The sequence below is a fragment of the Patella vulgata genome, chromosome 4, assembly GCF_932274485.2.
Source record: "Patella vulgata chromosome 4, xgPatVulg1.2, whole genome shotgun sequence".
NCBI classification, from domain to species: Eukaryota; Metazoa; Mollusca; class Gastropoda; family Patellidae; genus Patella; species Patella vulgata.
In genome coordinates, this window is record NC_065882.2 from 9,608,452 (window position 1) to 9,634,915 (window position 26,464).

Sequence of the window (26,464 nt, forward strand, 5' to 3'; positions counted from 1 at the left end):
CAGAAATCTATGCACTTAGCTGACCATATCAGTGAACCCTGGTTATCTCATCACAACAGTCAATTGATTTCCATAAACTTGAAACTTTTCTTTGCTATGACATCTGCCCTGCCCTGACCTGCAGGGGAAACAAGGCTTTGTCCTGCACCGCGGGAAAATCCCGACAATTGTTTGGACTAACAACGGAATCGAACCCAGAACCTTGCGGTTAGTGGGCCGAGTGCTCACGCCATACTAAAGTGAACCAACACCATACCCACCCAACAACGTGGCTGTCCAAATAAAACTGGGTATAAAATTTTCAGATGCAACAAACTGATTGATATAATTAAAACAGATTTTATTGTACAATGTCTTTATTTATTTACACATAAATATTTTAAAATACAATGATAACAGTAACAATATACATAAAACAATAATAAATACAGTAAAACCTGGAGAATCTGACCACATCAGTCAACCTGGCTTATTTGACCACACCAGTCAAACCTGACTTATCTGACCATATCAGTGAACCCTGGTTATCTGATCACAACAGTCAAACCTGGAGAATCTGACCATAGCAGTGAAACCTGGCTTATCTGACCATATCAGTGAAACCTGGATAATCTGACCACATCAGTCAACCTGGCTTATTTGACCACACCAGTCAAACCTGACTTAGCTGACAATATGAGTGAACCCTGGTTATCTGATCACAACAGTCAAACCTGAAGAATCTGACCATATCAGTGAAACCTGGCTTATCTGACCATATCAGTGAAACCTGGATAATCTGACCACATCAATGACATCTGACCACATCCATTAAAACCAACAACCTGTCTGAACAAACATGATCAAAATTACCTTCTGCAATCAAATTTACATTATTTAGTCTAATAAAGAAATATTCGATTTGTGCTCTCTTGAGACCGTTGTGCGTCCTACAACTGTTGTGCTGTCATGTGACTGTTGTGATGTATTGCTTGTTCTGTCCTTGACTGTTGTGCTGTCGTGAGTTTAAATATATTTCACGCTAATTTGGCCTCACTCAGTAGAGGTGTGTGGATTCTAAGGTTGTTGGTTGGATTTCCAAAAATCAGCATTCTGTCACATTTATATGAACCTAATATTTTTTTTTTTTTTAGAATTTTACGTTATAAAGAAATTTGAAGTTAGAATCCACAAATACTAAATTAAATCAGCTCCTCCAGGTTTCACTGTCTTAGAAAATAATTAACAATAATTACTTAATTCATTTCTTTAACATAATAATAATTTACATAACATAGAATATACAGTTTCAGAGGTGGATCTAATCGTGGCTAACAACTGGTCAACTTTTCACATATTTTGCTTTGGTATTATCCCAAATCTTTAAAAATATATTTCTTAGTGTTTTTACACAAAAAAATCTATAAATTTATGTATTATTTATGTAAATTATTTGGCATTAAAATTGATTGACAGTTAACACTGTAACATGGGTATCGTTTAATCTTGTGTATCTAGCACCAATTTCTTTCACATTCTTTCAATTTCAAATATTTGTTTAAAAATTTGTAAAAATCGTTTAAAATCACCAAAAATCATCCAATTTGTACTTGTGTCCAGTTTAAAGCTGACCATTTAATTTTGATAATAAGTGTCCAATTTACAAGAGTTTAATTTTTTGATCGCTGTTACAAAATAAACAAGCCAATTGATTATTGATGTATAATGATTAATTTTTTGAACAGTGATCAGGAAATTAAATACTTGTAAATTGGACACTCATTATCAAAATTTATCAGTCAGCTTTAAACTGGACACAAGTACAAATTAAATGATTTTGGGTGTTTTAAATGATTTTTACGAATTTATAAACAAAGATTTGATACCAAACGAAAGTGGAAGAAACTAGTGCTAAATACACAAGATTAAATGACACCCAGGTTACAGTTAACCTCTCCAGCTAGTCCATTCACTGCCACCAGTTAAGATTAAACCCTTCTTCTCCACCATGCTATATTTCAACCCAAACCAATGAAGAAGTGCAACTTATAACCATTTCCAAAACTTCAGTAACAGACTAAACCGATGACTTCACCTCTTTTTGCATTTCCTAAATCCACTTCTGATACATATATAATCATGCCTAGGTTTATTCGCATCTCAATATACAGTTCTATAACTTACAAACTGTGCTCTGAATTCCCGCATATAACGTAATTACTATTTAAGATTATTAATGTTATAATAATATATCCTGCTCAGAGCTGGATTAACAATAAGCAAAATAAGTGGATGCTCATGGGAATGGGGCACAGCAGAATGTTTGCATTGTTATATGCCAAATTTAAAATATTCAATTTAAAAATTAAGAACTTTTAATAAGTTTTTAATTTTTTTTTGTTGTCTTTTCTTACTGTTACCAGCTTTGATAACTTAAATGTTTAGGCAGGCAATAGTGTCGAAATACATTCAGTTTAATGTGCTTTCTACGTGCTTAATCTTGCATACACTTTCAACAACACAGCCCTTTCTTTGAATATATATTTAAATATATTTTCCCCTGATAATAATATACAGTAAATAAAATACGCTAACAAAAGTGTCAATGGCTAGAACGAATATATAACAGAATCTGTAAAGAAGACTAGAATTGATTAATGACAATAAAATGAAAGTGTCCCAGTTTCCCCCATACTAGGTATCCCCAGTGGTATCGTTCCGTTCTACTCCATTAAGCCCTGGGTCCATTCACAGGGTTTTCACGAATTCAAATTATCTGCCCTTGATACTTGTGCTATTTTTATCGACCAATCGAGTGGCCGAAGGGAAGTAACTCACATTTTTTTGCAACTAAAATAGACGAATCAGTGTGGTGAATGTAAACAATGACGCTAAAACAGGTATGTAAACTGTTTTTTGATTGGTTCGTAGAATCAACCGACAATCAAGGGTAGATAATTTGATTCGTGAAAACCCTGTTAATGGACCCAGGGGTTAGTGGAGTAGAATGGAACGATATCACTGGAGATACCGAGGATGATTTTCCCCTTACAAATGTTTTTCTCAAGCATATAAAAGATTTTATTATTATACTATATTTCACAGATACTTTATTATTTTGAGACTTAAAGATACATTATGGGAGATAAGATAAAGAGATGGCAGTTCTCGCTATAATAGTTAAAAACTAGATAGTGTAAAGGTAATTTGCTGAAAATTTCAGTCAAATTGATCCACTATGAGCCGAGAAAGAAGCGGGTGAAATTTTTGCATAGTCTCGGTCATCATTACTAAAATCATTAATATAAACAGCATAGTCTCGATTATCCAATTTTTCTGATTTAATTATCAACGGCTGTTAGCGGCATATAGGAATCTAATCCAGCCAACATCGAAGGCTAGCCTTGACATCGAGAGTTTATTATGGTCTGGATAAGTTAATTAATGTCTAATTGATAATTTAGATAACATTTCAGGCCTAAAGAAAGACTTGTAATAAGAAGATTTTGCTCTTGCATAATGCATGTTTAACTCATGGTAATTTTAACTGAATGGCTACATATGTGCAATAAGCGGATGATAATTTTACATGGGCAGCAGCGTTTCCACCTACTTTTTCTCAAATTCCGACGACCAAGAATTCTTTTACATTATCGTCAATGCGTACACGGGTGCATGCTTCAGTTACATTTTCCATGACAGCCATACAAACCCCACATCTGACAAGCCAGATAAGACCTTGAATCCCAATGATTGTTCTCAGTAAATGCAAGGATTTGAACCAGGGATATTCTGGCCAAAAGGTCCTCGATTCCTGCCAGACTGCCTCTATCCCTTCAAGGACACCTGTGAAAATTGCTTCAAGAGGGCTAGAGCTTTGACTTTTAATAATTAGAAGAGACTAGGATTTTTTAAATATCATATTGTCTAAAAATATTTAAGAATGTAGCACTTTCATTAGCCAAGAGCTCAAACTTTAAACTCTCAGCCAATGAAAAGACTGTATCCTTATAACATTTAGTCTAAGTTGTCATGAAAGAGGCTCCAACTCTTTAATGGTTTCATCTGTGGGGCAAAATATTAAGCTGAGTTAGTAGGCAAGATATTAAAATGCTGAGTATTAGTGCTAAATAAATACATGAATTAAAGGTTTGGAAATAGCCGATTTCGAATCCATTGCTTTGGCTTATGTTTTATTCATCAGCCATATCTTTAAATGAAACTAGAGTCTGTCCCCCATATGATGGTATTTTCCATATTGAAATTACCATTAATGAGAAATCAGGGACGAATAAAATATATCTTACATGCATTTATAAAAATATTTCTTAAACTAAGAGAATCATTTTATGGCAATGTAAAATAAGAAAATGAATCTCCCTAAACAAGTAGGTCCTCATAATTTCATAACGTGTTAACACAAGCTTAGACATTATGGAAAGCAATCCTTCACGTTAAAGGTGCACTTTCGCTCCTGGTCCTCTCGATTTTTCTTCGTGGGAGTCTTTAAAGACTCCTGCAAATTAGCTAAATCACTCTCCTAAATATTGAGATTAATAAACTACTTCAGTTTTTCTTTATTTTTAAAATTGCATACGTTCGAGATATCAGTTTCCATGATGATAATTCTGATGCTACCATATTCACCAATATTAAACAAGACTCAAGCATAAATACAATTTGGCTCTCCTTAATTCAAGAAAATTTAGAATTACTCTTGCAATATAATTAAGAAGAGTTTTTTACAGGAGCTTTTTTTCTCAGTTTTGAAATAGGCAGGAGCTTTTTTTATGGTTCACGCACATTTTTATAAACGTGGAGGACTGGGAAAGCAATTTTTGTATCTTAACAATTCTTGAAAACGACAATAGAATTATTGTAGAGGTATAGCTCTAAATGAAAAACAGTAACTGCTTATCATAGAACCGTTATGACTATTTTCTGTACCGTTTAAACAGTTCAATTGACATATACTTCCAAAAACTTTAACAGCCAAGCCAAATTTAGTACAGCTTTGATACTGTAGAACCAATTCTAACAAATCATGAAAACTTAAGCTCTTACATTTACTCTGATTGAATATATTAGTAACTGCCTCTCATTTGATAAGAAAACAACTCAATGATACAGTTTAAAATATAGTTCTGTGGGTAGCATTGCAAGGGAGAAAGAATTGCAAATGAGTTTAGAATTTTGATGCGTAATGAAATAAGATCTGGCAAGCCGAATATTAGACAAGCTTATCTGCCCATAGATTAAAATTGTTCTTCTTGATGAAAATTTAATTATGGTCATATAAATACCAGTTTGATTTTATGTTCTTCAGGAACACCTTTAAAAACTTTACTTCTTATTTCTTCGGGAAAAATACTAATTTAAAAAAGAAAAGTACTTGGTTCTGCTTTCCAAGAACTTTTAGTTCCAAATTTTAAAGTTTTGAAATTATAACCAAAACTTCTTCCACATGATCGATTTAAGTGGCTATTTATTTATCAAAACCTGATATATTAAAACAACTTGAGAAAAACCAGGCCCCAAACTCACAAAGCATTCTCAGATTTAAGTTAAAGTTACAATTTCATATTTTTAATTTATATTTTTAAAATGTATTAAAATAAAGCCCTTGTTAAAGAATAATCCTATTAATCCTATAATTCACTATTGCCAGTTGAGAAATTGGCAAAAATATCATTTTCAAACGTTTGAAGTTAGCTTTTCCATGGTGGGGAATAGGAAAACAAGGGAGGTAATTGTGTTATTATTTCCGGTGTGAAGATTTTTAAGTGTGAGAAAGATAACCTATGATCGTATAATAGTGAGTTGACAACCTATTGAGCAAAAGACATAGAAATAATTATGTTTTGACTTTCTTAGAAAATATGAAATTGTAACTTTAAGAATTTACTCAACTGTCAATCATTATTAACGAGAAATATCTTTAATCCAGAAACACAAAACTTTGTATATAGCTTCTTATTGATGTATTTGATGCATTAAAACAACAAAATCTTTATAAATGGCTATAATTTAGTTAAAATAAGGTGAAAAAGTTTGAGTTAATCTTTAACTTAAATCTGAGAATGCTTTGTGAACTCAGGGCCTAGTCTATATGAATTAGACTGAATCAGCAGCACTTTCCACTATGTATGCATATGTTCGATTGTTTAATGCAGAACGCCCAGAATTGACAGAATTGCAAGCAAGTGTAGTGGAATTCATCACCATTACAGTTCTGTTAATCCTGACAACGTATAATTGTGACATATTTAAACACAACCAATATGTTTGAACTTAGATAGAGAGAGAGAGAGAAATGGGGTTTAATGTCCACTCGACACAAACTAGGTCATTTCGGGACTAACATATGGTTTAATTTTATTTTAATTTCGGAGAAAACCCATGAGGTTGGACAGGCGACCCTACTCCTTGTCACGTACAACTGGGGATTCGAAACCACGCCAGTCGACTCAATGACAGACTTTATGATACAGCGCACGCACGCTAACCATTCAGCCATCCAACCCCCCATGTTTGAACTGGCATGGTTGCTTGAAATATTTTCTTATGATAAATGCATATGCGTTATAACCCAAAAATCACCTTTTCATTCGATTGTCACTATTTTTAGGTACCCGGTATGAGAAAATTCAATTTCGGAACTTTCATTCGACTATCTCCTAAGAGAATAGAAGGTAAGAGCAGGTAACTCTGTTTGACAATAGAAGCTATGAGCAGGTAACTCTGTCTAGTTTAGTCTATATGTTGACTGTATTAATTAACTATTAGACCAATGTTGTATGGAACCATCAGTAAATAATAAATTAATAGTTGGATACAGTGATGAATGTTCTTCTTTATCTTGTGGCACACCAGAATTCTCTATTTCACTAATAACACTATCATCCTAAAAGACAAAAACAAAAAAATTTATTATACAATAACAAAATCATTCTAAAACACAAAAACAAAAAAATTTATTATACAATAACACAATCATCCTAAAACCTAAAAAACAAAACAATTTATTATACAATAACACAATCATCCTAAAACACAAAAACTAAAAAATGTATTATACAATAACACAATCATCCTAAAACACAAAAACAAAATAATTTATTATACAATAACACAATCATACTAAAACACAAAAACAAAATAATTTATTATGCAATAACAACACAATCACCCTAAAATACAAAAACAAAACATTTTATTAAAAACATCCAACAACAACAAGCGGTTGCCATCCATGATACACCCATATTTTGCAAGAGATGGACAGAGAACAAAAACAGTTCACTACATTTTTTAATGAAGATAGACAAACACCAAGTGGTGTGCTATTAGGAAAATTTCTTCTTGACAGTAGCATCAATAATCCACTTGCGTGTAAGGGGGACCCAGAGAAAACCCACAAGGTTGTGCAGCGACCATTTGCCTTATCACACACAAGCTTAGAATCAAAACAATGAAAGACCATATGAATTAAAGTGTATGTGTTAGTTAGACCGCTCGACTCTCAACACTCACTTTCAGGTGTATTTAAGACACTGAATCCACAATCTGTAGGTTGTTTTGTTTAGCTTAAAGGAGCTAAATCGCTAATATTTGGGACCTAGAAATTGACCCAAATGGGTTGCAACGCATATAATAATGTAATCTGATTGTATATAAACTGATTTACATTCAATTGTTTCCGTTTTGACTCTAATTTCAAATCAGTTAGGCCCAGCGAAATATGGCATGAGTCTCAACCAAATAGAAATTTCTAGCATCTGGTTATTCCATTCTATTGCGCCATGATCTCCACTTAAGTTATGGCGTCGCCGTATGACATGAGTTGTGGAATATGTCTAGCCTCGCTCTTTCTGGTCACTTGTTACAAATGACGATGAAACGCACTATGGTACACGATTCGTGTACCAATGGTAAAAGGTTTATTTTGTCTTAAATATTGATTATCAGAAGCCAACCTTTTTCCGGTAAGATAACAACATCAATGTTGATTTGAATTGACGAATAATTCGTATTTTCAACGTGTATGACTTTGGATGATATTGAGTTAGAGACTTAGCTACTTTAATCTGACTCTGAAGCCAGTGGCAACTTGTATAATTGGTTGTATATCCAGGAAGAAATATAATTTAACTTCTGTAAGTTGTCTTCCTTGGCAAACAGATTAAAATAAAGATCTAGATTTTGTTTCGTTTTTTATACTTTCGATGGTCTCTACTACATATCTGACCGGTTTTAGTGGAAAGTCGCATCAGAGGTCATATGAGCGACTTTTGACCCTATGGTGTCAGACATTGATTAATCAATCAACGAGTACGTTTCTAGTGGTTCCCCAACAGTTCCGTGCACAACTCGCCAAGAACTCTCTGTAACAGACCGTTTCATTGGCTAATTCCTCACATCAAGCAGAACGCCTGTTACATAACAACTCTTCCAGATCCTAGTGTTGTGAAGACAAGTAAAACGAAATTTTGAATTATAAAAAACGGAACGAAATAAGGATCTGTGCTTTAATCACAAAATTGGCTTTTGCCTAAATCCTGCTCTGCTCCCACTGTTCTTTTGAACAATAGGATGTTTATCCAGAAATCAGTAGCCTTTTCCTAATCTGGCTCTGAAACCACAAGCAACTGGTATAATTGGTTGAATATCCAGCAGAAAGAAATATAATTTAACGTCTACCTACCTGCCATTGTGTTATAAATTCTAACAGTTGAAGGGACAGCAGTCGACTGGATTCTAATAAATTGTGTAAACTGAAATATGAAAATTAAAGATGCATTTAGGGATTGGTCTGCAACATCACTTCTGTGGAAGCAGACGCTAAATAAAGCTAAATAAGGGTTCAAATGTTATAAAAATTATTATTTAGACCTTTATTCACATAACAAGCCTATAGTCAACTCTTTAGAGCATCAGTTGGCAGAGATTTAAATGGTTTAAAACACTTGCACGATTTTAAAATTTATTGATAAAATGGATAATGGAGACTTAGCTGTTGCTACGATAATAAACAATCTATACTACATCTTCCAACACAGTAATATGAATAAAATTTTCAATATATTCATTTTTCATTATCTATTTTTGAATTATCATGGCACGAACGTCAAACGACCAACTCTTTATCTAAATCTTACATAATGCATCCTTAATGTCAAGTTTGTCTTATCAATATTTAACAAGACCCAGTCATCAAAACCCCTCATCCATAACTTAAGAAATTTTTGATTTGAAAAAGGCACAAGTACTATAAAAGGTTGAGGCATGTATAAATTTTCTTAAAGGTATCTTGAAGAATAATTTATTGTAAAAATGGGATTGGGTGGGCCTGAAAATGAAATGAAGTTAAACATCCTACTGTTCTGCACCGACTGGGCTAATGAAGATGGGCATATGCCATACACCATACAGTGTGTTATGGACAGTGGAGCTTTGACCTACTCTTATATCGAATTCCAACTGTCAAGTTTTCTTTTAATGTACGCCAACGTGTAAATGGAAGCTATGTTTTCTGTCCCAACAAAACAAATATACACTGTCCCTTGCCAGGCCCTGCATCACTGACGATTGGGATTCTCGCCAGAAAATCCGGATGAACTTTTTTGTTCAACACAGGGCCTCCAGATTTGCGAGCCAATGTCTCATTAACACTGAGCCACTGAATAATTTGTTTACAATCTGAAAATTCAGCTATTTAATATTTTACTGATTTGAGAATTTAGTTATCATGTACTTGTTTTTGCTTTATATCCGTGTAAATGGAAATAAAGAGATAGAAATAGGTTTAACACCCATTCAACACAAACTAGGTCATTTTGGGATTAACATATGGTTCAATTTTGTTTCAATAATTCGCATGTGCTTAGGGGTCTTTAATAGAGGGAGGCAACTGGAGGACTCGGAGAAAACCCACAAGGTTGAACAGGCGACCCAACTCCTTGTCACGTACAACCACACCAGTTGACTCAATGACAGACCTTATGATACAATGTGCACGCCCTAACCATATGGCTACCCAAACCTCCCAAATGGAAATAAAATGAGGTTTAACGTCCTACTTTTCTGCACTGACTCGGCTAATGAAGACGGACAAACAAATAGAAGAAGATATACCCCCGAGTTCCTGATAATATCCGATATTGTACCTACCTTTCTTTGTTAAATAATCCCATTGTCGAAACTCTTTGACAAACTGTCTTATTTAACACAGTATCGAATAACGGAACACCGAAAAAACAGTCTAATATCACCCAATCATCTTCCACTAATTGATCCTGAGATCTAGGTTCATGACTTAAATCTAACGTAAATCTGTCCTTGGTCGTTTGATCGTGACAAATATCTGCGTCTAAATCTAAGGAGTCGAGTTCCGTCGCTAACATGTGCGCTGACTCTGCATTTTTTATGCCGTTAGCAGGCTTATCCAGTTCTGTCGTATCTATGGTTATGGAAGGAGTGTCAGTGCTGTCAGTGCTGGCTGTGCTGTTGGTATTGGATGAACTTTGACCTTTTGAACTCTGACCTGTTGTAAGTAAGGTGATATAACCACATGTATGAAGTAAATCTAAGCTCGATTCAAGCTTCTGTACTGCTTTATGTGATCGGTAATGACCTCGGCTAAATGCACCTGAAATACAAAAATGAAATTAAATTCCGCACACACTGGGATAATGAAGGCGAGCATACTCCCTGACACCACAAATTGTCATTGGTTCTCTTACATGCATGCCAATGTGTACAAGGGAAATATAATGAAATGGGGTTTAGAGTCCTACTGTTCTGCTCCGACTGGGTTAATGAAGACGGGCATACGCCATACAGTTTGGTATGAGGGGAAAGTTTGACCAGACAGCTGCGCTACGGCCTACTTTTATATCTGCCAATATGTACATGTATATGGGACCTCGGTTTTACGTCCCATCCGAACAATTAATGTACAAGGGACCTCTATTTTTGGGACCATCGAAAAGACTAGACGCCTTCTGTCCAGCATCACCAGGATGAAAAATTCTGTGGCCATATCACCCATATGTTTACAAGAATTCATTTAAATAATTATACATCTAAAATTTAATTTTGTTACCGATTCATGACTGTAAGTAACATTTAGCAGGTAGAATCTACTGGACGCTCTCAAATTAACCCAAACTGTTCTATGCAGTTTTGTCCCTTTGTTTTATTAACGCTCCATAATCAATGAGGATTGTTTCTTTTTTTAAATAATTGAGCCTACCCCCACACTCCAATACAAAATTTTAAAATAAATTACTTCCCTTTGACATGGGAAATATGAATGCGCACTAATTAATAGGAACTTTTTTATTTTCTGTAGGTCATGCAGTTCTTTTTATATACGCTCACATTGAAATGCAGTCATATATTGTCATCACCTCCGTACATCTGACGTCCAAAAGCTATGGAGGCTAAAGTTATTAAATGAGTGACTTTAAATTTATACATAGTGTTTATGCTCATGAGATGAAGAAGCCTTTTGATTTTCAGCGATTTTCGATAATTACTGTCTGAGTTATGGCCCTTGATAACCTACCTGAAACCTCAGATTGAAATGGGAAGGGTATCTGTACAGTTTCTCCATCAGTATGATGTCCATGTCCCTATAAATACATAACCATGTGAAAATCTATGGGAACAATTCCACTAGTCACAAATACATAACCATGTGAAATATCTATAGGAACAATTCCACTAGTCACAAATACATAACCATGGGGATACTCGATTGAACGTTCCGGAATTGAATTCTCTCAATCCCAAAAATAGTGACAATCAAGTGAAAAGGTGGATTTCGGGCTACAACGCATGTGTCGACTGAATAAGTAAATATCTCAACCAACCATGCAGTCAAAACATATTCGTTGTGTTTAATTACGTCACGATTCTACTCACACCACCTCCGTTGTCGGGACTGACAGAACTGTGACAGAACTGATTTCTGCATTACCCAATGTGAATATCTATAGGAACAATTCCACTAGTCATAAATAACAAATGTGAAGCGAGAGAGAGAGAAAAATGGGGTTTAACGTCCACTGACACAAACTAGGTCACTTCGGGACTAACATATGGTTCAAATTTATTTCAATAATTCGTTTGCACGTAGGGGTCTATAGCAGTGGAAGAACCCAGAGAAATTCCACGAGGTTGGACAGATTTATCAAAAATCGTTGATATTTTTGTAGCCTCTACATGACAGTGGGAACCCAATAGTTTTCGATGATTCTCAATGCCAACAATGGTTCGAAACTAAACATTAAATACAGAAACTCTCGATAAAACAGCACAACTACACGATACCCAGGTTGTAGTGTATTCAGCAAAAACTCAACGGGGTGCAAAAACTCTTTATTCAGTGGGTTGTGCAAGATTTTTATCTGATAAAATTGAAAACCTTTTAACAAACATTAATATGGTATGTATAAAATTTGTGATAATCAACAAAAAGATAATAAAATATTCTTGTCTTACTTGAACGAAAACTGGTGAATGTGAAAGAGCATCGTTTAACGTGAGTAGAATATTGGAAGTAGCTATCACACCAGGATCATGACCCCATGTTGTTACCAATAGTCTCTCATAACCCTACAAATAATATACAATATATTACACACAGAGAGAGAGAGAGAGAGAGAGAGAGAGAGTTTAACTCCACTCAACACAAACTAGGTCATTTCGGGACTAACACACGGTTAAATTTCACTTCAATAATTTGCTTGTGCGTAGGGTCCTTTAGCCATGTGAATAAACCGGAGCACCCGGAGCAAACCCATGAGGTTGGACAGGCGACCCTACTCCTTGTCAAGTACAACCAGTGAATCAAAACCACGCCAGTTGGTTCTATGACAGACCTTATTATACATTCGGCCATCCAAGCACCACAATATATTATAGATCTCACAGCAAAATATTGATACTCATATTCCCTTCTGCTTCTTGTCATGCTTTATATCATTCATCATTCAAGGGTTAGGTTTTTGATGGTGTGATGACCGAGAAACACACACAAGTTTACTTTAAACTCTACTTCTTGTCTGGCAGTGTCATGGTTTCTAACTCGTGATAGTATGGATAGCATTTTAAAATTATCTTGCAGCATGGATGACATCGTCAAACTATTTTCTTGACCAGCAATGTCATGAGATTTGAACTCATGATAGTAGGGATGTCATGCTCTTGTTCCGCACTGTCATGAGGTTTGAGCTCATGAAAGCAGGGATGTTATGGTCTTGTCTTGCACTGTTACGAGGTTTGAACCCATGAGAGCAGGGACGACAGGCAAAACTACCTATTTTGTGACCAGCAAATTCACAAGAGCAGGGATGACAAACGGTATTCTCGTGGCCTTAAACTCACAAGAGCAGGAATACCACGATAAAACTACCTACTTCATGTCCGGTATACTCAAAAGACCAGGGATGACAAATGTTACTCTCATGGCCCTGAACTCACAGAAGTAGGGATGACATACAGTAAAAACCTACCTGGAAGACTTGTGGTAAACGTCTAAGTTTTGTTCCCTTAACCAATAATAAAGATGGTGGTCCACAACCGGTTAGCGAATACAGATATAATTTAAACCATACAGAGTTAACCTGAAATATTGATGTACAGATATAGTTTAAACCATACAGAGTTAACCTGAAATATGTCAACTAGGGGATCTTGCTTGGTCATATACTCTGTTACTAAACCAACTTATTCGAATTATTAAGAAATAGTGGTCTGAAGTCTACTTGAGTTCTATGTGCTAAAATGAGTTACTTTCCTTTATTAATAAAAGGCTTTGATACTCGTGAAATTCTGGGATGGAGTGAAATTAAATATGGTTCTTTGAGCTTTAGCCCTTCTGATTGTCTTACAATTCTGGCCATCTTTTGCCCGTGCGCCCCAATACCACAGTATGGACACAGGTTAAAACTCGATCTGATTAAAATACAGATCTATATTTCGCTTCGGTTTTTTATACTTTCAATGGCCTACACTACATGAAGATCTGACTGGTTGTAGTGGACGTCTAACATTTGATTAACCAATCAGCGTTGATATTTCTAGTGGGTTACCCACAATTTCGTGCACCTCATGCCACCTCATTGGCTTATCCCTAGCATCATCCAGAACACGGGTTATATAACAACTCTTCCAGATCCTATTGAAGTAAAGACAAGTAAAACGAAACTTTGAACTATAAAAAAAAAAAAACGAAATAGGATCTGTGTTTTAATCGGATTGGTTGAAACTCTGACATGGTGGTAGAGTAAGAAGCCGGACACTTACCTCTGGTATGGCCGGTCCTATATGTGGTGGTATTGAACTACTCACAGGGCGTATTTCATTACTTAATGGTGCCATAGATACAAGCAAACTACAAATACATAAATAGAATACATACATTATATATAAATTATATACCATCACACAAGTTAACTACAAATACAACAATTTGTACTGTTCTGCTCTTAAACTGGGCTAATGAAGACGGGCATACGCCATACACTGTGCTATGAGGGAAATTTTGCCCGGGCAGCGGTATGGCCTACTCTTATATCGAATTCCAACTGCCAAGGGATCTTTTACTTGCACGCCAATGTATACACAGGACCTCGGTTTTTTTCATCCCATCCTAATGACTAGACAGCTGTCCTTGACTCCTTGCCAAGCCCTCCGTCCTACACCACTGACAAGGGGAAACCACGTCATAAAATCCCGATGAACTTCCTCAGCCAATGCAGGGATCGACCACGTGACCTCCGGGCTAACCAGTCAGCATCTTACCCACTTGGCCACCGTGACTCCCCAAATACAACAACAGAATACTGTACATGTTGATTAAATGTTAAATAATCAATAAGCGAAAATGCAAATGAAGGAATAAATATCTACCCACCTGTAATTTTTATTAAAAACCCTGGCTCTTGTTGCTGGATCTAAACTAAGCATACTCTCACATCGTATTAAATCTAATCCTAATCCATTTGTCGTCTGATCCAGATCTGCACATAGATTCTTATTGTGACGTAAAAATTGTATTGTGTCTCGTAATGTGAGGGCGTGGTCAAAATATCTTCTAGCTTCTCCTTCTGCATCAGAACCAACCTAAAATAATTTAGAAGATAAAAAATTTGTTTAATTAAAAATTATTTAATTCGATGATACCGATAAGCTGCCATATGATTAAACATCATTTCATGTCATTTCCTGATATGTGATAAATGTACTTAAAATGTATACAAATAAGTGGGTTGGGGACTTTAAAATGTCTGCAAATGGTTTGGTACTTTAAAGGTATGCAAATGGGCTGGTACTTTAAAATGTGTGCAAGTGGTTGGGTTTGGTACTTTAAAATGTATACAAATGGTTGGGTACTTTAAAATGTATGATGATGAGAACTTACTTTTTCTAACTCTGAAAGAAAACTGTCCATAGATTCATCACTTAGTTTTCCTACTTCAAACATGGTTACAGCGTGACTTTTTAAACCCTAGAAAACAATTATATGTTATGAACTAAATTTGTACAAATTTATTTATATGAAATGCCTTTCCTTAAGGATTTGATTCAACTGAATTAAAAAGAGACCTGTCAAAAGGTGAGAGAGAGAGAGAGAAATGGGGTTTAACGTCCACTCAACACAAACTAGGTTATTTCGGGACTAATATATGGTTTAATTTTATTTCAATAATTCGCTTGTGCGTAGGGGTCTTTAGCAGTGGGAGGAAACCAGAGGACCCAGAGAAATCCCACGAGGTTCGACAGGCGACCCTACTCCTTGTCACATACAACCGGGGAATCGAAACCACGCCAGTTGACTCAATGACAGACCTTATGACACAGTGCGCACAGCAGATACTGAATGTTTCAAGGGATTCAGAATACCTCAATGAAGACCACCTAGTGAAGTAATCTGACTAAAATTTTCAGCATATTCTCTTTACATTATCTATTTTTTAACTATTATAGCAAGAACTGTCAGCTCTTTATCTAATCTTCCATAATGCCTCTTTAATAATAGGAATAAATTGGATTAGTAACGGAGTACATGATCAAACCAAGCGAGATCCCCTAGTTGACATACACCTAAAAAATAAAAATATATGTACCATGCTTGCGAATAGTAAGATATATCTATTGCTTCTCTTGGTGTATAATAGAACTTTTTCCAGTTCCCTGGACGAACCATATTTTCAGAAAGATTAATTGAGGGGGTGGAAATTATCTTTCAGTAATAGTAATATTATAATTACCGGAGATAGATTTCCCATCATGAGAAATGCTGTTAAAGTTGAATCAAACAAAAAGGCGATTCTTTTACTTCCACCACCAGCTTGACCAACAGCATCTGTAAAGATATTATAGCATGTGTAGTCAGGTATCTTTATAGGTAAAGGCTACAGGTGCATGGAAAATAGAAGATATCATTTTATGTGCACGTCAACCATTTGACCGACTAGAGGTTATCCTTGTCAGGCCCTTCGTCCAGCAACACTGACAAGGGCCTGGTTAGCGAGTCACCGTGGTTCTCCAATATAAAGTGCAAGACCTACCTATGTTAATATCAGGTGTATAACCTACCTATGTTAATACCAGGTGTATGACCTACCTATGTTTATACCAGGTGTATGACCTACCTATGTTAATATCAGGTGTATAACCTACCTATGTTAATATCAGGTGTATAACTTACCTATGTTAATATCAGGTGTATAACCTATGTTAATACCAGGTGTATGACCTACCTATGTTTATACCAGGTGTATGACCTACCTATGTTAATATCAGGTGTATAACCTACCTATGGTAATATCAGGTGTATAACTTACCTATGTTAATATCAGGTGTATAACCTATCTATGACTACTAATATCAGGTGTATAACCTACCTATGACTACTAATATCAGGTGTTCAACTTACCTATGTTAATATCAGGCGTATGACCTACCTATGACTATCAGGCGTATGACCTACCTATGTTAATATCAGGTGTATAACTTACCTATGTTAATATCTATATCAGTATTAAGATCTGTATTATTATTACTAATATCAGGTACAGGATCAATTTGTTCTCCTATATCAACATTCAAGGCACTATTTAAATCTATTAATAACATCTCCTCATGACGTCTGAAATAACAAAACAAATATTCATTCACATGCAGATAAGTTCGGAAACTTACCTCAATAGACATGTATGATAAGACCTGATAGGATCATCACGATTAACCCACGATTAAAGCCAAGATTCCAATCGCAGCCCGAATCATGATAGTGGGAACCCAGCATTAGGTGCAGTTCATTACACCAAGAATTACTTCACAACAATAACAAATCAAATTGCGACAGGTTTCAAGATCACAATTTTGTTTTCCGTATGCCTGGATGACCAAGCGGCTTTGATTATATAAAATAATTACTGGTTGAGCAATATGATATAACAAAGATTAAAATCTGAACATAAAAGAACTCCAGGGAGACATAAAAACTCACAGGGGCGCAAAAACCATGACACAAATCGCTACACTGACTCCCAATCTGATTATTTCGTTTCATTTTTTATACTTTCGATGGCCTACACTACATGAAGATCTGACGGGTTGTAGCGATAGGTCACGTCAGAGGTCAAAGAAGCAGCTTTTGACCCTATGACGTCAGACATTTGCTTAACCAATCAGTGTTGATGTTTCTAGTGGGTTACCTACAGTTTCAGGCACCTCACGCATAAAAACTTGCCGTAACCGACTGTTTCATTGGCTAACCCCACACATCATCCAGAAGGCAGGTAATATAACAACTATTCCAGATCCTAGAGTAGTAAAGTAAAACGAAATTTTGAACTAAAAAAAATGAAACGAAATAGGATCAGATTGATTGACTCCCATTCACTTAGTCCCTTGTAGCGCATAACAAGACAGTATTGAGAGTTATGGAAAGCTGGGAGAACAAATGATATGGCAATGTGATTAATTTCACTTACTTTTTCACATTAATAATCTCTGTGTGTTTAGGTGAATGACCTTGAAGCCAGGATGGATGAAGGTCGTTTGTATCCACCCCTTTCTTTTTGGCGAAACCCAGGCGACAATACATAGAAACAGCATTCTGTTGATAAAATAATATATAAAATATAACACAGTGTCGTAGTAATACTGGATTTTAGAGACAGTAGTTTCTTTTAGAGAGAGACTAGGTCATTTTGGGACTAACACAAGGTTCAATTTTACTTCATTAATTTGCTTGTGCATAGGGGGTCTTTATTAGTCGGAGGGAATCTGATCTTGACAGCCCGACTGACATTGGTGATGACATAATGCACCGATACTGAAATGTGGCGGTATAAAAAGCAAATTTTTTATACTTTATAAATCGACCAATGGATTTCTAGAGAGAGAGAGAGAGAGAGAGAGAGAGAGGGGTTTAACGCCACTCGACACAAAGTAGGTCATTTCGGGACTAACACATGGTTCAATTTTATTTCAATAATTTGCTTGCACGTAGGGTCTTTTAGCAATGGAAGGAAACCAGAGAACCCAGAGAAAACCCACAATTTGGAGAGACGACCCTACTCCTTGTCACATACAACCGAGGAATCAAAACCACGCCAGTTGACTCAATGACAGACCTTATGATACAGAGCACATGTGATAATAATTCGGCCATCCACCCCCCTACAGTATTTCATATCAACAAGTTCTCTTATTTACCTTGACTAGTTGTAAATCTATCTGTAAAACTGAAGATAGCTAAAAACAAAAATAACAAGAAAACTCAGTCACCATTATCCTGCAACTTGTATATCAAAAACTACCTGTAAGTCAAAATTGTTTCCATGTAACCTACTATAATTTATATGAGAAATTTCTCTATTTAGTAAAAGGCGCAACTACTGTTCTGTTTGTATAAAGTTTCACAAAGATGTCTTGATGGGTTTATGAGATGAAATGATAGGAGTTTTATTGGTTATAAAATGAAATGAAATGGGGTTTAACATCCTACTGTTCTGCTCTGACTGGGCTAATGAAGATGGGCATACACCATACAGTGTGCTATGAGGGAAATTTTGCTAGGAAAACGACCTACTCTTGTATTGAATTCCAACCGCCAAGAGATCTTTTACATGCTTGCCAGGCCCCCTTGATGAGTTTTCACGGCCAGCACTGGGATCGAACACCATGTGTTCACAGTAGATATTTTACTTGTAAATAATAATTATATTTTTACCTCTGTAACTGAAGTATGTTCATCTATAGAAACAAATATTTTATATAACAACGTCTCTATGTAATCTCCGAGTACACGATTCATCACAAAACCTTCTAATGGTGGTACAACAATACAATCTTCATCTCCCAACTGAACATCCAGATATATCAAACCTTTACGATATAAACCTAAAAATAAAATCATTTAATATTTATTACTGTTTACAGTGCCATTGCATGATAACTTTAGTCGTTAGAATGTTCACAAGGTTCAACAAAGTGAAACAAGGGCCATAACTCTAGAAGTATAATCATTTAAAGTTTATTAGTCTAAAGTGCCATTACTGCCACTGCATCCAAATATATCAAACCTTACGATATAAACCTAAAAATAAAATCATTTAATATTTATTACTGTTTACGGTGCCATTGCATGATAACTTTAGTCATTAGAGTGTTCACAAGGTTCAACAAAGTGAAACAAGGGCCATATGGTACAATATTCACTTTGTCTTAAATATTGGATATCAGAAGCCCATTATTTCCCGGTAAGATCACAACATCAATGTTGATTTAAATTCACAAATAATTCGTGTTTTCAATGTCGAAGACTTTGGATGATACTGAGTTCGAGACTTAGTTACGTTAATGAATTCTTAACCAAGATATTCACCACCCAAAGCCTGCTTGTATTGTATGATCAATAAAGCCTTCAAACGATGACGACGGTCAATGGATTTAAGTAATTTTTAACATGTTCTTCTCATTGGATACATATCGAATAAATTAATTTTTAACCAAGATATTGACCACCCACTTAAAGCCTTGTAATATATATTGACCTGTCGACGGTTTGCTTGTTACATATAATCAATACACAACAATATAATGAGAGTAAAATTCCTATTTACCAAGGACTAAATCTTTATCGAGATCACCAGCTGGTTGTGGTCCACTATCTATTATAGTATCAATAAGGTTCTTCTCCACTTGCGAACACATCTATACAAAACACAAAATATACCATCACTCTCCATCAATTATAATCAAAATTATTTATACCAAGTTTAATCACTCCCATTCAATTATAATCAAAGTTATCATGTCTACACAAAACAGAAACTCATAATTATCCATCACATTATGAAACAAGACAAGGATGGGTCAAGGTCTCCCTTGTCAGAGCTGTGGTAGGTCCCATGTTCAATCCTTGTGTACATGTAGGAAGAGAAAGTTCCTGTCAGTTTCCAACTTGGTTTCCCTTTGTCAATGACCTGACAAGGAGGGAGAGAAATTGGGTTTAACATCCACTCGACACAATTAGCTCATTTCAGGACTAACATATGGTTCAATTTTATTTCAATAATTTGCTTGCGCATAGGGTTCTTTAGCAATGGGAGGAAACCGGAGAATCTGGAGAAAACCCATGAGGTTGGACAGGCGACCCTACATCCTTGTCACATACAACCAGGGAATCAAAACCACGCCAGTTGACTCAATGACAGACCTTATGATACAACGCGTACGCACTAACCCTTAAGCCATCACATCCCCCCCCCCACTTGACAAAGAACGGTGTCTAGTCCTTTGTATGGGACAAATAATGAGGTCCCATTGGCAGTTGGAAACTGGAATAAGAATAATCTATGGCACCAGGTACCCTGGCAATTTTTCCCTCATGATGCACTGCATGACATATGTTAAACCTCATTTCATTTCAGGCCCACCTCCTCAAAACCACTCATAAAAATCAAGGTCATATTTTAGGCAAAAGTTTCACAAATAAAGTTACCCAAGCCATAAATAAATTTTAAAATTCAGGTATTTTGGTGGTCACTCTCCTTATCAATAAATAAACAAGCCTGACAACCCCACTTAAACATACATTATGCAAGAGCTAAATCTGCCACTTGCAGGTCTTTCTTTATGTCTGAATTGTTATATAAACTATTAATAAGACATTAATTAACTTATCCAGACCATAATCAACTCTCGATGTCATCACTAGCCTGCGATATTTATTGGATTAGGTTCCGATTTGCTGTTTCACTTCCATTCATGATTTAATCATGAAATGGATAATCGTGATTATGTTTTTATCAAACCGACTTTAGTAATGATGATCAAGGCTAGGCCGAAAATTCAATCGCTAAAATCTTGGTTCCGAGTGGATCAATTTGACTGAAGTGAAATGTTCAGCAAATTCCCTTTACATTATCTAGTTTTTAACTATTATAGCGAGAACTGTCAGCTCTTTATCTAATCTCCCATAATGTATTCATAACATATCAAGGAACATCCCATAATGTATCTTTAAATTAAACTGCTGGTGGATACCAACCTTAATATCATCCTCTGTTATATAACCGACGTTTACAATCCACCAACTCTCTATACAAGCTCCCTCTACTGGTTGCATGGGTAATAAATCTCGTACTGGCTTCTTGCGAAAAAATTTCTATGATTAAAAATAAAACAGAAATACAAAACATGTGATATAGAAATACAAGTAGAATAAGAAATAGCTGAATGTGAAATATTTCAATCCTAAAATTATCTACAATAAATCAAGAAGCGCTAAGATTAAGAAATTAAAAATAACTAAAAAGTCTACCCTCAGAAATAATTTTCTCTTTTCGTTATCAAAATTAAATATTGACTTCATTTTGTTGCGCTATATAAATGTATACCGGTATTACCATTTTGAATTAGATAATGTCTGGAGAGAATTTGGGTTTAACGTTCACCCGACACAAACTGGTTCAATTTTATTTCAATAATTCGCTTGCAGTTAGGAGTCTTTAGCAGTGGGAGGAAACCGGAGGACATGGAGAAAACCCACAAGGTTGGAAAGGCGACCCTACTCCTTGTCACGTGTACAACTGGGGAATCAAAACCATGCCAGTTGACTCAATGACAGACCTTATGATACAATGCGTACATGCAAACCATTCGGCCATCCAACACCTGATAATGTCTAGAAAATGCATATTGGCTTCAGCGTCATTCAGTTCTCTCTGTTTGCCAATACCCTGGGTTAATTAATTTGATGAGGCATGGTGCCACATATCGTCGCTTTTCTGGCGAACCGACGAATCTGAAATATTGAAGTATTGAGAATTATGTGTTTGAAATTTGCGTTCTGTTGTTATCTCTGTTGCCATCAAATATTAACATTTATTTATGATTTAATATTTCATAAATATACATAAACGTTATTATTTGATGGACATACAGATAACAAAAGAGCGCAAATTTCAAATGCATAATTCTCAATACTTAAATATTTCAGATTCGTCGGTTCACCAGAAAAGCGACTCTCAAAGGGACATGAAAATATCATTTATAAACATTATTTGAAGATTGACATGGTTTATATGGTTTATTGTTTATCAAATATTTAACAAAGACTGGCTCTAGGTATTTGTTTTATAAATATTATTTAATGAAGATTACCTTTGAAGATCTGCATTGATTCATTAAATCTATATACTGGTTTCTACCAATTCCTAATAAACGTAAACCTGCATATAAAACAAACACAAAACATTAAACATGCCTATTGCAGGTCTTTCTTTAGGTCTTAAATGTTATATAAATTATTAATTAGACATTAATCAACATGACAAGACCATAATCAATTATCGATGCCATCTGATGCTTCCGATTTTCATTGGATTTGAATCCGATCTGCTGTTCAAAGTCTGGTGATAATCAAAAGCAAAAATGGATAATCGAGGCTTTGTTAATTTTCTCGGTTTAGAGTGAAGCAATTTGACTGAAATTTTCAGCATATTCCCTTTACATCATCTATTTTTTAACTATTATAGTGCAAACTGCAAGCTTTATATCTAATCTCCCAAAATGTATCTTTAATTACTAGAAAAATAACCAATTCAACCTTTTCATATAAAGACCATTTGTATCCGATTTGCGACAGATAATTTATAGACAAACATTTGACTCAAAGCGTGATTTGTTGAAGACAAATGGCTGACTCAATCTGTTAATTAGTTAATAAATTAATGCATGATTTGTTGAAAAGTAATTTAGCTACATGTAGCTAACATTTAGTTTTCGAACATTTGTTACGTATGGACAAACGGTTGACTCAATCTATTAATTAGTTAATAAATTAATTTACAACTGCTGACTCGATAACCAGTGGTTTTTCCGATGTGCCTTCCCCATGTCAATAGCGCAAGATGAAAGGCCTGGCAAAGAACAATGTCTAGTGTACACAATGAGGTCCTGTGTACACAATGGCGTGCACATAAAAGAACCCTTGACAGTTGGAATTCTAAATAAGAGTAGGCTACTATCCACGCAAATTTTCCCTCATAACACATTGCATGGAATATATATGCCTAGTCTCTATCATCCAGAAAAATATTCTATGAATATTAGTCTGGATGCGTTGTCATCATTTGAGAATAATAGGTCATTGGCTAGATTATCCGATCTTTTAAATTATTATAAACATAGTCTAAGGGAAGCAACTAGTTCTAAAATTTCGATACCCATGAAATTAATTTAAGAATGACTTTTCAGAAAATCCATTGGATTACATTGCCATTTCAATATCCAAGTTTCATTTATTTTTTTTTGTTAAATTTTTCTCTTCAAGGGCCATAAATATCCATGTTTTTTAAATTAATCCTAATTCGTTGTCACGATTCATGTTTGTTTATAATAATGCAAGAATTATGGGATTTATTACAGGAGGAGGTGCAACTCTTACTTGACTTGGCCAAAGATACTGGATAATCAACCACATAAAAAATCAAGCTCACGGTTACGCATGGGCAATGGAACTTTTCGTCAGATATTGACAACGGTCCCAGACCCTCCGTACATTGAAGACAAGGAGGTTCTGGGTGATCGAGACTAATATATGCCTGTCTTCATTACCCCAGAAAAGTTTGAAATTAAACCCCATTTTATTTCATTATTTTAGATGTCAATACTCACAATCAGCAGCAGTAAAGTTTGGTAAAGAATCGTAGGATTTCTCCTGTGACATAATATCCTGCATCATATTGATGTAATAAGCAAAGGGAGTTAATCTTAATCCTTTAACAATAACATCTGCTAAATGGTAGGGATATAACATCAAATGTTCTCGACTATAATTTATCACTTGTTCGTAGTATTTTCTTTCATCTTTCATTATCTGTCGAACTACAAATACAAAAATAAATACTTATTAAACTTTTTTTTTTACCATTAAAATGAGCTTGATTGAAAATACATAACACGTGGAATGCAAGTTACTTTAGGATTTTACTTCCAGTGATGTTTCGACGAGGTTTCTCTCATCTTTATCTAGAAAATCCTTGTTGAAACCTTTATTCTTTAAATTAAAATCACAATTATTTTACCTAAATTGCCTTTAAATCGAAGCTGATTTTTAACACTGAAGCTAGAAATTGCCTTTTCATATTCTCGCTGAGTATTGCCCAAGCTCTGAAAATAAATAAGGAAATTGGTATACAAATGTCCATAATTATGAAAAAGCATTCCTTTATACAATTCTTGTAAATATATCAACAGGAAAGGTTAGTACACAGTAAAATTAATGTAGCACAAAAACATATTCTGGGTATGATTTCAGACAACTGTCCACTGTACTGATTCTTTCTTACAACACAAATTTTCCTCGACTTAATTCTGGCTAAAATGTACTCATCTACTCTTACTTTGTATATTGAATTTCAACTGCCAAGGATTCTTTTACGTAATGGTACAAGGGACCTCAGTTTTTTGTCTCACTGATCCCCCTGAAAAGGGGAGACCACACCAGAAAATCCAGATGAACTTTCTTTTATTAGTGAACATTACAAGAGTTTAATCTTTGAGTGGCATTTAGCGATCGGGAAACACATTAACAGAACACAGTTTTTATGGGATACAATCACTAGTTTTATTCTAAAAGTATGATGTTTCGACAAGTATCCGCTCATCGTCAAGCCTGGAAATAAGGCACCTGTCACTGACAATGTCAGGCACAGATTCAGGCTTTGTCAGACACTAAACCTCTGGTGCCTGTCATTCTGTCCGGCACTGGTTTGTCTTTTTTATTGATATTATTAATACATGTCCGGCACTAAGTTGAAAATGTCAGGTACTATTTCATTAGTGCCTGACATTTTGTCAGGTACATGTAAAACAGTTATTTCCAGGCCTGCTTATCGTTATCAACCACAATTATGACAGTTAGTAAACTTGAGGTCATTATATATGAAATTCATAGTACAATAGTTAGGTTTCAAATTAAAGTACCTCACTGTTATATAAAGGATTAAAGGATCCATTTCAAACTAGGATACATGTCTTTTGTAAGTTGAATTATTGAAATAAAATTGAACCGAATGTTAGTCCTGAAATGACCTAGTTTGTGTTGAGTGGACGTTAAACCCGATTTCTCTCTCAGGGCTAATGAAAAAGGACATACACCATGCTGTGTTCTATGAGGGAAATTCTGCACGGAGAGCGGTGCTAAAGCCTCCTCTTTTATGGAATTCCAACTGTCAAGGGTTCTTTTAAGTGCATGCCAATGTGTACACAGGACCTCCGTGTTTCATCCCAATCAAACAACTATACAAGTACATAGTCTTTTGCCAGGGGGGGGGGGGGGGGGGGGTTCTAAGAATATTCCCACGTCTGACTAAAATGAAATTTTATAATTTATCTGTAATAATATGACACAAATTTTTATATAACCCTTTTTCTTCAGTATGACAGTAACTTGTTTCAAATATATAGTTATATACTGTTAAAAAATTATGCCCTAAATTTGAATTATACTTGATGTCACATTGCAAAAATGTGATAAAACCTGTCATTTAAAGTTTTCAAGCCATTTTGAAGAAAATGGAGTATTAAAATCTGTCAACATCAATCAATTAGGACTTCTTTGAGGTATATTATATCCCATGAAGCAGATAAATCTGTCAATTTATGTTATGTCAATAGGGGGAAATGGCTGGATAACAATGACTACACACTACCTGTTTTACATTTGCTGGCAGAATTGACCATTGATGGTTCTGCCTTATGTGTTTTTCGACGTCAGCATTCATTTTCAGCTTTCAGTGAATGACATATTCCAAAGCAAAACAGAGAAATTAAAAACATGCAATACAGTTATAATTTGGCTTTAGTATTTAATATTCTAAAATTTCCTCCCTAATCAAAACATTATTCTTCCAGTCACAACATTGTCATTTCCGGTTTTGTGAATATAACG

The 26,464-nt window shown here is 35.2% G+C and overlaps 1 protein-coding gene across 1 annotated transcript; it reads right to left on the minus strand.

Annotated features, from left to right (window-relative positions):
• Positions 1-338: 338 nt before the first annotated feature.
• LOC126819079 (protein FAM91A1) lies at positions 339-26,424 on the minus strand. Its single transcript, XM_050546913.1, has 20 exons — positions 26,226-26,424; positions 24,597-24,681; positions 24,187-24,396; positions 22,672-22,739; positions 21,557-21,673; positions 20,127-20,217; positions 19,235-19,404; positions 18,718-18,756; positions 17,991-18,115; positions 17,010-17,140; positions 16,260-16,354; positions 15,410-15,496; positions 14,903-15,111; positions 14,293-14,380; positions 13,500-13,610; positions 12,487-12,600; positions 11,549-11,615; positions 10,150-10,627; positions 8,684-8,753; positions 339-6,883 (listed from the first exon to the last, which is right to left on the minus strand). The coding sequence occupies exons 1-20, from the start codon at positions 26,295-26,297 to the stop codon at positions 6,755-6,757; spliced, it is 2,556 nt and encodes an 851-aa protein (XP_050402870.1). The 5' UTR covers positions 26,298-26,424; the 3' UTR covers positions 339-6,754.
• Positions 26,425-26,464: the final 40 nt, after the last annotated feature.